At 35.0% G+C, this 16,505-nt stretch overlaps 1 protein-coding gene and 1 pseudogene across 7 annotated transcripts in view; both read left to right on the top strand.

Moving 5' to 3' along the window:
• NSD3 (nuclear receptor binding SET domain protein 3) overlaps positions 1 to 16,505 on the top strand; it is a 94,307-nt gene that overhangs the window by 71,379 nt on the left and 6,423 nt on the right. For 3 of the 7 annotated variants that reach the window (XM_011372404.2, XM_011372416.2, XM_023538474.1), the window contains 8 exons: positions 1,024 to 1,207; positions 4,734 to 4,936; positions 5,620 to 5,732; positions 6,310 to 6,579; positions 12,477 to 12,593; positions 14,327 to 14,468; positions 15,552 to 15,658; positions 16,198 to 16,402. In XM_011372404.2, the coding sequence (XP_011370706.1) occupies positions 1,024 to 1,207; positions 4,734 to 4,936; positions 5,620 to 5,732; positions 6,310 to 6,579; positions 12,477 to 12,593; positions 14,327 to 14,468; positions 15,552 to 15,658; positions 16,198 to 16,402 (1,341 nt within the window). The remainder of the gene's footprint in view (positions 1 to 1,023; positions 1,208 to 4,733; positions 4,937 to 5,619; positions 5,733 to 6,309; positions 6,580 to 12,476; positions 12,594 to 14,326; positions 14,469 to 15,551; positions 15,659 to 16,197; positions 16,403 to 16,505) is intronic. The other 4 variants (XM_011372425.2, XM_023538494.1, XM_011372433.2 and 1 more) reach the window with 3 other exon arrangements.
• Positions 13,286 to 13,404, top strand: LOC111729215 (annotated as a pseudogene).

Raw genomic sequence — 16,505 nt, 5'->3', positions numbered from 1 at the left:
TTTACTTAGTTGTATGCTATAAAGCAGTGGTTCTCAATATGAAGTCAGAAAAGACTCATGTAAACAAAATTTTTGAATTATGTTTTATATTTCAGAAAATCTAGCAAACAAACATTTATGCAAACTAAAGCTGCATGAGTTTCTTTATATTTGGCTATGATTTTAACAATTCAGTGTGATAATACTAGTTTTGTTATTGGATTCAGAAGCTCTGATTGGCAGTTATATATTTCTTTGATTAATTAGAACAGGAAAATGATACTTTTAAAATGCAGAAGTTTTGGTTTTGGGTTTTTGTTTTTTGGGGGGATTTTTTGTTTCTTTGTTTTTGTTTTTGTTTTGGGTTGACAAAATATTTGAAAACACATGGGTCCATGAGGAAAGGCAAGGGGATCCTTGGTGATGAAAATGTTGCAAACCACTGCTGTATAGCCTGTTTGACTTTATCTTCACTGAAAAGGTAATGATAATGTAATCAACTTGAATAAGTATTATCCTTTTGCTTTTTAGTATGCTTTTATGGGAAGAAAAAAGTACTGATCAACCTGTTGGCTATTTTCATTCTTGCTAATTTTATTATAGAGGGATTTAGTTAACTGTGGCACTGGATTAAAATACAAAGATGACCATTGCTTTCTTTCTTAGCTCTCAAAGAGAAAAGAAAGTAAGTTGCTACATATTTCTTTGAAAATCTGCTCTCAAATCTACTCCGCCTAAAGATTTCGTGGATCTGATTTGTCATATGTTAAGAATTTTAGCTGCCTATTAAACTGATACCTCAATAGCCCACATTTTAGAGAAGTAAAGAGTATAGTAATGTTTCTCTTACTACTCAAAAGCCCTGAATTTCTCTGGCCACTAAAGCCCTGAAAAGGGAATAACTGAATCTGTTCACTTGCTTTCTATTTTAATCCATCACCATAGGTATGACTCAGTCCCTTTGTTATTTTTCTCCGATTTGAATCAAATTTAATGCACTTAAAAGATAACTTTCTCCTTTTTCTTTCTTTCCTCTTTTCTCAGTTATTAAGACTGTTTATTTGTTTCAAGGTGGAAGATTGCTCTGCTGTGAATCGTGCCCAGCTTCCTTCCACCCGGAATGCCTGAGCATAGAAATGCCAGAAGGCTGCTGGAATTGTAATGACTGTAAAGCTGGCAAGAAACTACATTACAAGCAGATTGTTTGGGTCAAATTGGGAAATTACAGGCAAGTTTTTCCAAGGGCAAAGAGGAAGTATTCAACCATTGTAAGACACAGGTTCATAAACTGTATACAAAGTGGCTAGGAGATTGGTAGAACAGCACTAAGCTGTTTCCTTAAAAAAGAGAGAGAAAAGAAACATATTTTGAGTTTGCATTTTCAGAGAATTGGAAAGGTTAATTGTTGGATTTTTTTTTTTTTATTTGTTAGTTGACTTTTTAAGTTCTGAAAGTTGTTTTATAGTAGTGACTATGTACTACTAAATTATGGAATAAAAGGTCTTATGTGGATAGTGGGGAAGATGTTTCCTTTGTGTCCTAATTAGATTTATATTGATTTCTGATTTCTAATAAAATTACAGTTTATTTCATGGCCAGAGTGGCTCTCTCTTTGCCCCTAACTCTGGTCCATTTTAGTTCAAGCTAGAAGCTATAAACTGTGTGCAAAAAGAGAGCTTTTTAGGATGAAGAGAGATTATTTCATTAAGAGCCTTTAGTTCTTAAGGGAATGAAGTAAGAAGTATGTGTGATTGCCATTATTGTAATAAAACTTTCTCTTTTTAAGAAGCCATTTTTAACAATCCTTCACTGAACAGGAATAGCAATACATTTTTTAAACTGTTCTACATTTTGAGGCATACATTTATCATGTTACTAAGAAAATAAATACTATTGAAAAGAGCACAATAGAGTTCTGCTTTTCAGCTAGAATCCTAAGTATACTATATTTCTATAGAATTTTAAACATTGTATTTTTTTTTAGCAAGGACTATTTTGTTTTCTGTGTTTTGAATATGCTGCTTGTTTACTTCATTGTTAGCTGAGATAGTGGCATTGAGGTTGAGAAGCCACCCTCCCACACTATATTTTTCAACATGAGAGGAAATCTCCAAGTCCTAAAAAAAACTGACCATTTGAATACATAAACAATTTTATACTGTATATCAAACAATATCATAAAGTTTTAAAAGGCAAATGTCAAACCTAGGGAAAGTGTTTGCTCTCCTACTTTTAATAAGAAAAGATAAATACCTTACCTAGAAAAGGAACAAAGAAAAGAGCTAGTTTGCAAAAGAATAGCAAATAGAAAATAAACATGTAAAAAATGCCCTGCCTCACTAAAAATTAATGTACATTAAAACCAAAGAGTTTTTCTTTTCTAATTAACAGATTGGCAAAGATGTAAAATTAATGATTTTGTGGCTAGGGAGGGCATAGGGAAACTGGTCTTCCTTGTAAGGCTGTTTGGCGTCACATATTAAAATTGTAACCAGGTATACCCCTTGACCCAGTACATCTCTTTCAAGGAATTTAAGGAAATACTGGACAAGAAGGCAAAACTGTATTTATAGGGGTGTTCATTGCTGTATTATTTCTAATTGCAAATATGTAAAATAACTCAAATGCTCAGTCAGTAGGAGATTTGTCAAATAAATTATATCCGTATTGTAGAATACCTCAAAGCCAATAAAAGAATAATGCAGGTCTGTATAGTAACGTGGAAAGATAGCTACGATATACATTTGAATTTAGGAAGCATATTAAACAGTACATATGTTGTCTTTTATGTGTTTATATAATTTTTTAAAATTATAGATGTATATAATATGTTTTTAATACCTGGAAAGAAATAGATCTAATGTTAATAGTCTGAGGCATGAGATAGAAAGGGAGGCATTTTCAGTTTTTCTATTTTACATTTCTGCATTGTTTTAATTTTCAAAGAAACAGACACTGCTTTTTAATTTAAAATATATATCTTTGAGGGTGGAGAGGGATATGAGTTTGACAATTAATGGGTAAGACAGTCCTTGGATAAGAAATATTTAAAACAGTAGAAGAAGCTTTCAAATCTTCAAACAAATTTTAGAACATTTCCTTTTGGCTTTTTTTTTGTACCATAGTTGACATAACATTAGTTTCATGTGTACACATAATTCAATATTTGTATATATTGCAAAATGATCACAGTTAGTCTAGTTTAAACAATTTTTATTTCTCGTAATAAGAACTTTTAAGATCTACTCTCAGAAACTTTTAAATATATAATATTAATTATAGTCATTATGTTGTATATTACATTGCCTTTTTTTAAAGTTATGAATATAAAAATATATTTTTCTTAATTTTAAGCATATTGCATTTTAATGAAGCACAAAGCAGTTCTCTATTTCACAACCCAATGAGATTTTATATGCAGGTCTGATGCTTCTTGTAAGTTTTGCAAAGACTTCCATCCATGAACTAATTCTTAATGTATTTTTTTCCAGTCAGGCCCAGCTGGGCCACATGAAGCTGTTTCTTTTTAATAACTAATTCCAATGTGGAGCTTCCTGGGGGAAATATGAGGACCTGGAAAATCCCCTGGCAGAAAGTGTGCCTCTTCCTAACTCAGTGAATGCAGTTATCATGTACATACTTCAGTACCTTAAAATGATTTAGAAATAACCATTTCCTAGCCTACTTTGAGAGGAAACCAAATACTGATTACACAAAATAGTGTTGTTTTGTTTTGTTTTGTTTGAACACAGACTCTTACCCACGTTTTGGACAGAGGTACCTTTTAGATGAACAATATTCAAGTTCTGTACTATAACTCTGGAGTGTGACCTTGCTATCATTTATCTTCCAAATAATATAATTATTCATTAAATAAATGATTTTATTAGGCATCTGTAAAATGAGTGACTGAACAATTTTAAGTTTTTATGTATTTACTGTTCATATTGATGATTTTACATACTACGAAAGATTTCCCTTCAATTCTTGACTTGCCCAGTTGCTGGAAACTGTCAAATGTGCCTCTCAGATGGTTTTATTTAGTGATTGCTGTGGTGTTCGGTCACCATTGCATGAAACAGTCATGTTTCATTCTATCCCACAGCCCATGTTTATAATGATCTAAGATGAATTAGATTCTGAAATACACTCTGATGTAAACCTAGTACAGTTGACCAAAAAGTATTTACCCTGGTTGATTAGAGAGTCAGAAAATGCTTATTTGAATGAGAGTGGTCATTCTTCACTGTAGCATCAGTTTATTCTTAAATGATTACCTTGTCTACTAGAAATAAGCTTTTACACATTGAAAAACAATGTTGATTTTAAGAAAGCCAAGTTTGGAGAGAAACATGACTTTTCTAGAATTTAAACTGGATTTGGAATAGTATTAGTAAATTCTAATTCTTAAGTTGGGTAGCAGGTTCATTGTTATTTTATTATTATGCTTTATAGCTTACATTTTCATGATATATATTCTTTTACAAATTACAAATAGTAATTTTAAAGAAAGAAACTAGATTGGGTGTTTAGGGCCTAGTTTGTTTAGCGTTATGTTCACAGTTTCATTAAGTATGTTAATCAATATGTTTTTAAATGATATTTGGGTTGGGCAGGATAAAAGATAAGATATATTGTGTCCTTAGAATCTGAATGAAAATTGCAAAGTACAAAACCTTTTTTTCCCTGCTGCCAGCCATGTAAAAAGTGGTATGATTTTCATCCTTTTGGTCTAAAATTGCTTTTGTTTTCAGATGGTGGCCAGCAGAGATCTGCAACCCCAGGTCTGTGCCACTGAACATCCAAAGTCTTAAGCATGACTTGGGGGACTTCCCTGTGTTCTTCTTTGGTTCTCATGACTACTATTGGGTACACCAGGGCAGAGTGTTCCCTTATGTTGAAGGAGACAAAAGCTTTGCTGAGGGACAGACTAGTATTAACAAGACCTTCAAAAAAGGTAAGTTGTATCATGTTTACAGTGGCTCAGAACTAAGACTCCATTGTTGATTTCTCAGCATCTCCTAACGTGCATATGACATGTGTCTGATATTAGAGAATTTTCACCAGGTGTTATGACCCAGTGTCCACAAATTTCTAATCCCATTAGAACCATATCAAAGTCCAGTCATTAGAAAAATACATTTCAGTATAGTAGGCTCTGCTGTGTATGTGAAAGGAGTTTCTTCAGTGATCTTTCTGCAAATAGATTTTTCTGGGAATAGTCTTAATCAAGTGAAGCTCCTTAACCACAGAAGAGTAGTAAAAGCTTTCCATGAAGAGCCTTACAATTGTTTTTGCAACAAGTTACCAGAAAGTTTGGCTTTCTGGGTAAGAGTAAAATGAATGTAAATCTAGTACAAGGTAAAGTTTCTCTTGGGTTCACTTGGAAACCTCTAATCATTGAAGTAGGACCTCTTCTCTGAGGCAGCAGTTTGCACAGAGCAGTGTTCAGCCATAAATGAGTCATATCCTATTTCAATGTTACCCTACCCTAGTGGTAAATGGTTATTTCCAGAATATAATTTTAAAAAGAAAACCTCAGGCCAGATTCAGTACATTAGGAAGGAAACTGTAAAACTACTCTTCTAACGGTTTTTGTTTGTTTTTTGGTAATTATATACTTGTTTGTCTTATTGGCAGCACTGGAAGAAGCTGCAAAACGTTTCCAGGAATTGAAAGCACAAAGAGAAAGTAAAGAAGCACTAGAGATTGAAAAAAATTCAAGAAAACCTCCTCCTTACAAACACATCAAAGTGAGTTTTTACCCATGAAAACACTGGTATTTGACAGGCAAGATGAAATGTAGTACTCTCAGTTAGAAGACCCTTTCAAACTTGTGAAAACTTTTGCAAATTATCACCCGATCTTCTATAAAACAGAGCTTTTGTTGGAAGGGTCAAATGGGACCTGGAGCTGCATGCATACTGTGAGGATGAGGTCTTTGATAAGCCCTCTCATACCTAGGAGCAACATGTTTGATGGAAAAATCCTGTTTTTGCTCTATCAGGTTATCCTGAAAACCAAATGAGAATAGGAATAGTTAGCCCCTTTCTTCCAAACAGCCCAGTTATTTTCAGTTATGAAATTTCCATCGACTAGTAGGAGAAATACACAGGATAAATAAGTGGGAATTCATATCAGGTTTTGATATTTTTGTCAAGTAAAGAGAGGCAGTTCTTATTCTTAGCTTATTTTTGGGGAAATTATAATTAAGATAAAGTGCCTTTCTCAGAGTCACACCACAAGGCAGGAGCAGAGCCAAGAACAGCATGGATGTTTCTGATGTTCCTGTTCAAATTCCTCCCTCTTATTTGTGATTTTGTTTTCTAGGCTAACAAAGTAATAGGAAAGGTGCAGATCCAGGTTGCAGACCTGTCAGAGATTCCCCGCTGTAACTGCAAGCCAGCTGATGAAAACCCTTGCGGCCTAGAATCAGAGTGCCTGAACAGAATGTTGCAGTATGAGTGTCACCCGCAGGTGTGCCCAGCTGGAGATCGTTGCCAGAACCAGTGCTTTACAAAGAGGCTCTACCCTGATGCAGAAATCATCAAAACGGAGCGAAGAGGCTGGGGCCTCAGGACCAAAAGGAGCATTAAGAAGGTAGCATGGGATGGGGGTAGTGGTGGGCTAGAATAGACCGGGACCTATGCCTCTTAGTGATGCTTCAGGAGGGACAAAATATATAGGGATTTATGGCAGAATCTGAAAACTTCCAGGCCGAGAGTCTGGCACTTCTTAAGCCAAGAAGAAGTGGTAAGAAGAGGTAATAATAAAATTCATATAAACTTTGTCTTATGTTCAGTCATAAAAAAAAGGAGAAGGAACTTTGGTCATTTTCTGTTTGAAGTATTTTACTTGTTAAACAAAATTTAAAAGACTTAGTAAAGGCAAAATAGTAAAATTAAGAATGTACTGAGATAGAAACTAGCAAACCCAGGACTTTGCTCCAAACATCATAATTCATTAGCTACGAAACCATGGCCAAGTCAGTTAACCTCCCTGAGCCTGTTTCCTCATCTCTAAAATGGATATAGTAATTCCTGCCCTACATATTTAAGATTGTTGCTAGTCTCAGATTAGATTATATTTCCAAAAGCAACTGTAAAAAGTTGAGATCTTTAACACTTTATCTTCATCCTTATACTTTGAGGCAGTTTTTCAAAGGGGTCTGTTTAACACAAGAAATACATGCTCATTGCAGAAAAAACTTTTAATGCAAATAATTCAAAAATGAAAATCCTACTATTTAAACAGTGGCTATTTAAACAAACTTTAGAGATCCTTAGACTCTCTAGGAGTCCTTGTTAAAAAGTATCTTACTGAAATATCTGGGATAGAATAATCTGCATTTTTAAACAAGTCCCCTGCCCTGCCCCCACTTTAACCTCCTCCCCCTGTTTGCCCAGTGCCAGTATACAGAACTTGGAGATGTATATTCATTGAGAGAAAATGGACGTAGAAAATTTTAAATTACTCTCGACATATTTCTACCTTTTTAAAAATCACCTTTGTGGTTAAAGAAAATAAAGCAATACAAAAAAGATAATAAAGAGTGAAATTCTTTCTTGATCCCTTTAATTCTTGGTCTCCTCACCAGAGATGACCATTGTTAATAGGTTACAATGTAGCTGTTTGGAACTTTTTCTATACAGTTAAAACATAAATGCATATACAAATACATATTCATATATTTTATATTTGTAGAGTTTTTAAAACAAATATATTCTTTTCCCTCCCACTTAATATATCATAAATATATCTTTCTGGCAGTACATACAGATTTCACCTCATTCTTTTTAACAGTCTCATTGTATTACATAGTAAAATGTACCAAATTGTATACTTTAGTTTTTTTAACCTATTTTCCAAAAAAAAAAAAATACACACACACACACACACACGTGGGTGTGTGTGTGTGTGTGTGTTTCTATGTGAACATTCTTAGTCCTCTATCTTCATGCACCTGTTTCTTTGGGTTAGATTGCTTGAGGTGAAATGCATTCAGCACATATTTGTTAAGCATCTATGTACCAGGTACTATTCTAGGCACTTGGAAAACAATAGTGAACAAGACACTTTTGTGGGTCTGCTAGAGACAGATGATAAACAAGTATATAATGTTGAGTACCACTAAATGCTGCAAAGAAAATTAAAGCCGGTGACCGGGGTTACTATTTTAAAAAGATTGGTTAAGGAAGACCTGAGGAAATGACCTTCGACCTGAATGTGTGAGGGAGAAAGCCATGGTAAGCATTTCAGACTGAAGAAAAAACAAACACAAAGGCCTTAGCGTGGTCCAGGAATGGCAAGAAAGCTAGTGTACCTGAAGAAAAGTGACAAGGAGAGGAGTGGTAGGTAAGAGATAAGGAGAGATGGGTAGCCAAGGGCTAAATCATATGGGGCCTTATAGACCCCAGGATGAGAAATTTCTAGCGCACTTTGGTAGGAAGTGACTTGTTTTCTACTGCTGCATAACAATATTACCACAAACTTGGCAGCTGAAAACATAACACACATTTTATTACCTCACAGTTTCTATGGGTCAAGAGTCTGGGAAATGCTCAGCTGGGTCCTCTCACAAGGTTGCATTCGAGGTGCTGATCAGGGCTGGTTTCTCATTCTTGTGCCTCAACTAAGGAAGGATCCGCTTCCCTGCTTGCATGGCCATTGGCAGAATTCTGTTCTTTGCAGCTATAGGTCTGAGGCTGTATGTCTGAGAGCTTCAGGTGTTTTTTTAATTTTGTTTGTTGTTTTGCCGCTCTTGGCTTCTAGAGTCTTCCCGCAATTCCTTGCCTAATGGGGTTGCCCAACATGGCTATTTTCTTCCTCACAGCCAACAAGGGAGAGAGACACTCCAGCAAGATGGATGATAAAGTCTTAATGTAACAAACTCATGTAAATACATACATCCTATCACCTTTGTTATATTCTGTTAGAAGAAAGTTCACAGGTCAAACTCAAGGAGAGAGGATCATACAACCGCATGAACACCAGGAGGCAGGGATCATGGGGGTCACATTAAGAGTCTGTCTGCCACACTTGGGTTTCAAAAGAATAACTTTGGCTGTAGTATTTATGGAGAATTTATGATAATGGAGAAAGAGTGATAAAAAGGAGACCATTATAATCCAGGAGAGAGATGTTGGTGGTATAGACTACTACTAGGGTTGTTGGACAGGAGAGAAGTGGTTGGATTTCTGACATTTTGAAGGTAGAGCCAATAGAATTTGCTATATTTAATGTCATATACATCAGGCTTAAAATTTTTGCCTATGATTTCAGGGGAGTGTTTGGAGCCATCTTGAAAACTGTTTAGTTTAGTTTAATATCTTAATAGTAGTTGCATTTATTCTAGGACATATTCTAATATATTATGATACACAGTTGACCTTTGAACACCGCAGGAGTTAAGGATGCTAACCCTCCACACAGTCGAAAATTCACATGTAACTTTTGACTCCCCCGAAACTTAACTTTTGCCGCAGGGGATTGTTTCCACGATACCCGCCCCCCATGCCCCATGGACACTAAAATCTGAGGATATTCAAGTTCCCTATATAAAATGGTATACATCAGTACATACATACAATCAGCCCTTCATGTCTATGAACTCCCATCTGTGGATGGAAGATAGTCCGAATATTTATTGAAAAAAATCCACATCCGTGGACCTGCGCTGTTCAAACCTGTGTTGTTCAAGGGTCAACTGTAATCAAGAGAGAAAAAAATATAATCAGGATTATTCTACCCTTTAGCACTTGAGGAATTGCTAATGTAAGACAATTGGTCTTTTATACAATAGCTAGAAATATACAGTCACTAAAAAGCATAATTACAAAGACTTTGTAGCAACATGGAAAAATATTTTTGGTACATTTAGGGGACAGAAGCCATATTTGAGATTGAATGTCCACCATGAGTCCCTTCTTTTCACACATAAGAAATTCCTGAAAATATATGCCACAGGAGTCAAACCTGGCACTTCCTGTTATGAAGTTTCTTTCTTAGAAATTAAAATATATGTATATTGGATACTGAATTACACTGTCTTTTTTGCCACAATCTTTGACATATTTCTAACAGATTTTTAAAGTTCTTTATTTATTTTTGTTCACAATTAAATTCACAGTTAATGGTTTTAAGTTCATCCAGTAATCAACTCTTTGAGGCAAAATATATGTCACTTAGGACATCTAAAATATATATTCACAATGCCATCAAGTTTATGAGACTTGTTCTCCTCGTGTTTGATATCAGCACTTTAATTTTTATATATTCACTCGTTTTCATAGAATATTAAATATGAACCATAATAAATGGTTCTCAAGCTTTTAAAGCCACAGAACCATTTCTTCTAATGAAATCTTACTTTGAATCCCAGTATGTAGCTGATTTGGTTGAAATTCTGCTCTATAGGTTTCCATTAAAGAAAATGTGCCATAAAATAGTTAAATACAGTAGTTTCCCCTTTTCAATGGTTTCATTTACCCACAGTCAACCGCAGTCCAAAAATATTAAATGGAAGATTTCCAGAAATAAACAATTCATAAGTTTTAAAATTGAGTGCTGTTCTGAGTAACGTGAAATCTCACAGCATCCCACTCCACCTAGGAAGTGAATTATCCCTTTGTCTAGCTTCTCCATTCTGTATACACAACCTGCCAGTTAGTCACTTAGTAGCCATCTGGGTTATCAGATTGGGCATCGCAGTACTTGTGTTCAAATAACCCTTATTTTATTTAATAATGTCCCCAAAGTGCAAGAGTAGTAATGCTGGCAATTCAAATATGTCAAAGAGAAGCAATAAAATGTTGCCTTTAAGTGAAAAGGTGAAAGTTCTCAACTTAAGGCATTTTATCGTTTCACGTCATCACAAGAAGGGTGAGTAGAGTACAGTGAGATATTTTGAGGGGGAGAGGCCACATTCACATAACTTATTACAGTATATTTTAATAATTCTATTTTATTTTTATTGCTGTTAATATCTTCCTATGCTTAATTTATAAATTAAACTTTAGGTATGTATGTATAGAGAAAAATGTATATATATGGTTCAGTGTTATCCTCGATTTCAGGTATCCACTGGGGGGTATTGGAGCATATCCCCTGTGAATAAAGGAGAGACTACTGTATCGTAACACTAGGTGACAGTGCAACCAAGATGGCAATGAAATCTAACCATGTGGCCAATGATACATATAATAGTGCAAAATGATGTTCATCAGCTGATGTCAGAGTCCCAACTGGATGTAGGAAAAGCCATTTAAGGCTGACAGTGCATAGTACATGAATGTGCAGAACCGTCCTATGTTCTTAAGAAAGGACTGGAAAATAAATTGGCAGTTTCTTTAACAATTAAACATATACTCACCCACCATATGACCCAACAAATTACACTCATGGCCATTTGTCCTAGAGAAATGAAAACCTATGTCTGCATAAAAACTTTTACCAGAGTTTTCATAGCAGCTTTATAATACTGAAAATCTGGAGACAATTCAGATGTTCTCCAAAAGGTGAATGGTTAAACAAATTGGTACATCCATACTGTGGAATACTACTCAGCAATTCAAAAAAGAACAAACTATTAACATACATGACAACTTGGATGGATTGCAAGGAAATCAGGCTGAGTTTGTTGGGATTTTTTTTAAGTCAGTCTCAAGAGATTACATATTTTATGATTCCATTTATAAAACATTCTGAAAACGACAAAATTATGAAATGGAGAACAAATTAGGGATGAAATGGGGTGGAGGAGGGATGGAGGATGGCTATGATTATAATGGAGTACCACAAGAGATCTCTGTGACAGTGGAACAGTTCTTTATCTTGATTGTGGTGGTGATCACATGATTCTACACCTGATGGTTTCATAGAACCACCCACACACAGACACAGATATCACGCATACAAATAAATGTATATAAATTGGTTGAATCTGAATTAGGTTTACAGATTGTACTAGTCAGTTTTCGGGTTTTAATATTGTACTATAGTTATGTAAAATGTTGTCATTGGAGAAAACCGAGTGAAGGGTACATGGATCCTATCTGCATTATTTTTGCAACTTCCTGTGAATATCTGTAATTAGTTCAAAATAAGTTAACAAAAAGAAAAAAACTCATTTGTTTGAGTCATATCTATGCCAGGTCTTACCCCAAAGCTACAAACTAGTAAAACTGTTAAAATACAGCTTCAAAGCCTCAACATAGCCTTATCCCCAGATCCCAGTGATATACCATAATGGTGCCATTTGGACTATAGGAATAATTATCAGCAAAAAAAGACAAGCAGATTATTTCTTGGCACTGGTACAAGAAATACAGTGCCACCTGAACACCCACAGATAACAGTAACTATTTGTTTCTAGGGTTGAAGTTATAGTTCTAGGATTCTTTTTGGTTAATTCTCTTGGATTATTGGTGTAGTGTTAAGGAATACTTTCTAATATAGTAAACTGATTTCACATTTACATATTTCATGCTTCTCTGCAGGGTGAATTTGTAAATGAATATGTTGGCGAATTAATTGATGAAGAAGAATGCAGATTGCGAATCAAGCGAGCCCACGAGAACAGTGTAACTAATTTTTATATGTTAACTGTTACCAAGGTAAAATTGCTTTTTTTTTTTTGTAAGAAAAAGGGATATTTTGTTTTTGTTTCATAGTCTTCGGTTGAATTCAGTTTCCTCTAATTTGACTTTTTTCAGGCAAAGTATAATGATTAGCAGTAGCCACTGTGCTACCCACTATAATGTGCTAATTATACCAGAGTACAAAATGATTGTTGAAGCTTTGCACATGTCATGTGAGACAGCACTGTGAGTGCAAAAGATAATCAGGAATGGGGTTAACATATCTGGATTTAGTACCAGCTCTTCTTGGTCACTGAAAGACTCGGCCCTCAGTTTCTTTATCACTGAAGGAGAAAATGAGCTCTGTAATTCTAAGATATAAACCACCATTAAAGTTCTGAGTTAGAAAAAATTCTAACTCTAAAAAATATTCTGTATATTTAAACTTATTTAATGAGTTAGGAAAAATGAATGCTGTCATAAGAAAAATGACAGTAAAACTGCTAGGTTAATACATGTAATTTTAAGTCCGGTTTGATGCACATTACATCCATTATCATTTAATTTCTTCAATAGCCCTCTGATTTACAGAGGACAAGAAACTGAGGTCTAACCATTATAAGTGATTTGTTGAATATCTTTTACAATTTAACAAAGAGCCAAAATTAGTACCCATGTTTCCTGTGTCCCAGGCTATCTCTAAAACTGAGAATCAGAATATCATTAAAATCTACGGCCATGCCACCCTGAACAAGCCTGACCCCGTCTGATCTCAGAAGCTAAGCAGGGTCGGGCCTGGTTAGTACTTGGACGGGAGACCACCTAGGAAGACCAGGTGCTGTAGTCATGAAAAATAAAAAATAAGGGATTGTAAGCTGACAAGGTCTTTGCAATCGGTGAGGTCAACCAAGGGTTGCCTCACCTAATATGATATATGTATATCATTAAAAGTAAGAACTAGAGATTGTTTAAAAGTATTATTTTAACTGATAGGTCATTGTTTCAAAGTTTTACAACTTTTATGAACATATATTCCATAAACAAAATGCCTTTTATTTATGATTGCTGATTGGCTTCTTAAATCCTATCTTCATTGCCATCTTGACAACACTTGGGAGGCTCCATCCTCTAGAGCTTATCCAGATTATCATAGTTTAAATTTAGGGGGATAAATGCTGAGACTTTTACTATATTTGAACTTCAGTGTAAGTAAAAGTAGAACAAATAGATAACTACGAGAGAGTACATCCCAAACTATAGCCCTTCCATCAATCAAATCTCCATTCAGAGGAGAGGTTTCTAATTTTTCCTGCTTCCTCTTTATAGCCTGAACTCTCAGCCACCTACCCCATACTAGTTTTGCTTCTTGCTCAGGGCAGGAAAGGAGGGCCAACAGCAAAACACCATAGTTCCTATCTCTAGTAGCTATATGAACTCAGAGCTTTCTAATCAGGAATAACTTTCCTAAACTTATGGCCAGCTAATCTTCTAAGAAGCATTAGTCTAAGGTCTGATCGTTCCTAGAAACAAACTTAAAAAGAAACTAAATTCCACTTTATCTTGATTGCTTTGACTTGAAGGTCATCAAATAAAATAGAGCATGTAGTAAATCACACAGAGACCACCACATTTTCAGATTTGGCAGTTATCAGACATCAGCTGGTGGCAAAATGTTGCTGCCTTGTGGCTCTTGACTGAGAGATGTTTCTAAGATAGGCTTATATTTAGTTTAATGTCAATGGTGCCTTTTATTTCTTTTCTTTCTGAAGGACCGTATAATCGATGCTGGCCCAAAAGGAAATTATTCTCGCTTTATGAACCACAGTTGTAATCCAAACTGTGAAACACAAAAGTGGACAGTGAATGGAGATGTTCGAGTTGGACTTTTTGCTCTTTGTGATATTCCTGCAGGTAAAAAAGTAACTTACTCCCCATGTCCCACCTCCCTAGGAAACCAAGTATATCCTTTGAAGGCAGGATTTTCTTCAAAGTTTGATGCTCAAATATTTATTCAAATAAGATAAAGAGTTATATTTAGAATTGTTATCTGCCAATAAGTAAAAATCTATATCCTGCATTACGCGAGAGGATATTACAGAATTCTGTGTGCATGATCCTACTGAATGAATTCATCATATTGCTTTCTACAGAATATAATCATATGGTTACACTTTGTCTTTTTTTTTTTTTAAAGTATTAAAAGCCTGTTAACATAACTGGTTTCTTTGTTTTGGGGGATTTTTGTTGTTGTTTTTGTTTGAAAGAGCAATCTGTTTCAAATTAGTATAAGCTTCTGAAGCCAGAGTTATTGATTTCATATTTTCTTACCCATCCAGCATCTTAACAGCAGAATTTAGTTTCTTCTTTGTTAAATCTGTAGAAGAAATGAGCAAGAAAAGGAAAAGAAATGTTGTAGCTGAGATTTAAACTGTGTTTCTAGACTCATTGTGGATTGTTCAAGCTCAGCTAATGGAAAGCCTGGGCCTCCCACGTTGAATCCCTGGATCTTTGATTATTTAGTAAACCTGCATTTTGAACTCTTTTCTGATCATAATATAAGGCAAAAAAAAAATTCCTGGAAATAGTATGGTCATCACAGTTCCATGGTCATATTGTTTATTTAGAAACTAGTGTAAATTAGCTTTAGAAAAGAGAACTAAACTAGAACCCATTTTTCTTAAGCATAGATTTCAGATTCTTAGTCTCTTACACAGTTTTTGACCACTTCAATGAAAAGGATATGACAAGTTTTATAGAATATTTATTTTTGCTGTAATTATTGGTGGCTTGAGGATGTTTTCCTCCGGGTTTGGTTTTTTTTTTCTTTTTTGTTTTCCTTTTTCTTTTTCCATCACTGTCTTTAGTGTAGAACATGCGGAAGGGATAAGTCTTCATGTTGGAATTATGTCTCTATTTTCATTATGAGAGTGTGTCTATAACAGCATTTCCTTTCCTATGAGTTGAGTATGAATAATTATTTCTCTTATGTTTTAGGGATGGAGTTAACTTTTAATTATAACCTGGATTGTCTGGGCAATGGCAGAACAGAGTGCCACTGTGGGGCAGATAACTGCAGTGGTTTTCTTGGAGTGCGGCCAAAGGTCAGTTGTGCGGGGAGGTGCCCTAAGCCAACAGGGAATAAGGAGTGGGGCTATTGAAGTTTTTGACTAGCTCAGGAAAATGCTGGCAAATGGGTACCTGGTTTAGTTTGCATATCATCAGTTGTGTTTACCCAAAGTCTAGACTTTCTAATAAAGCATATCTGAGTAAGATCTGTTAGGTTCTGAAAATGTATTTGTATTTTTGATTGATTTTGAAATTAGCAAAATCCTTTTTGAAAACTTTTTTAAAAATTCACAACATACCAAAAACCACAGTATTATACACTTTAAAATGGTGATTTTTGTGGTATGTAAATTATATCTCAGTGTCTTTACAATTTTTAAAAAAGACCTTATTGAAAAGTCAGTGAAAAAGAAGCCTTATTTTTATTATAGAACTGTTATGAGATAAGTCTTCCTGGTGTTTTTAATTAATTGAACAAGAGATGAATTTAAATGGATGTGTTGTAGGATTTTCCTTCTACGTAAAGCTTTGTACACTCTGATCGTTAACACTGTGGTTCCTTCTTTTCTGCTAGTCGGCATGTGTGTCAGCAACCGAAGAAAAGGCAAAAAATGCTAAGTTAAAGCAGAAGAGACGAAAAATCAAAACAGAACCAAAGCAGATGCACGAAGATTACTGTTTTCAATGTGGAGATGGTGGAGAGCTGGTCATGTGTGACAAAAAGGACTGTCCCAAAGCATACCACCTCCTATGCCTTAATCTGACTCAGCCACCGTACGGTAAGCCTGAAGTTTAAGACCCTTTCTCTGACTTACATTTTTGCCAACTATGTGTAATTCAGAATGTATCCCACAATCCTTAGTGGAGCCGTGGGATAGGAAA

This window comes from Pteropus vampyrus, unplaced genomic scaffold, assembly GCF_000151845.1.
Source record: "Pteropus vampyrus isolate Shadow unplaced genomic scaffold, Pvam_2.0 Scaffold8, whole genome shotgun sequence".
NCBI lineage: Eukaryota > Metazoa > Chordata > Mammalia > Chiroptera > Pteropodidae > Pteropus > Pteropus vampyrus.
The sequence above is the reverse complement of the archived record's forward strand: the minus strand, read 5'-3'. Positions and strand labels throughout refer to the sequence as shown.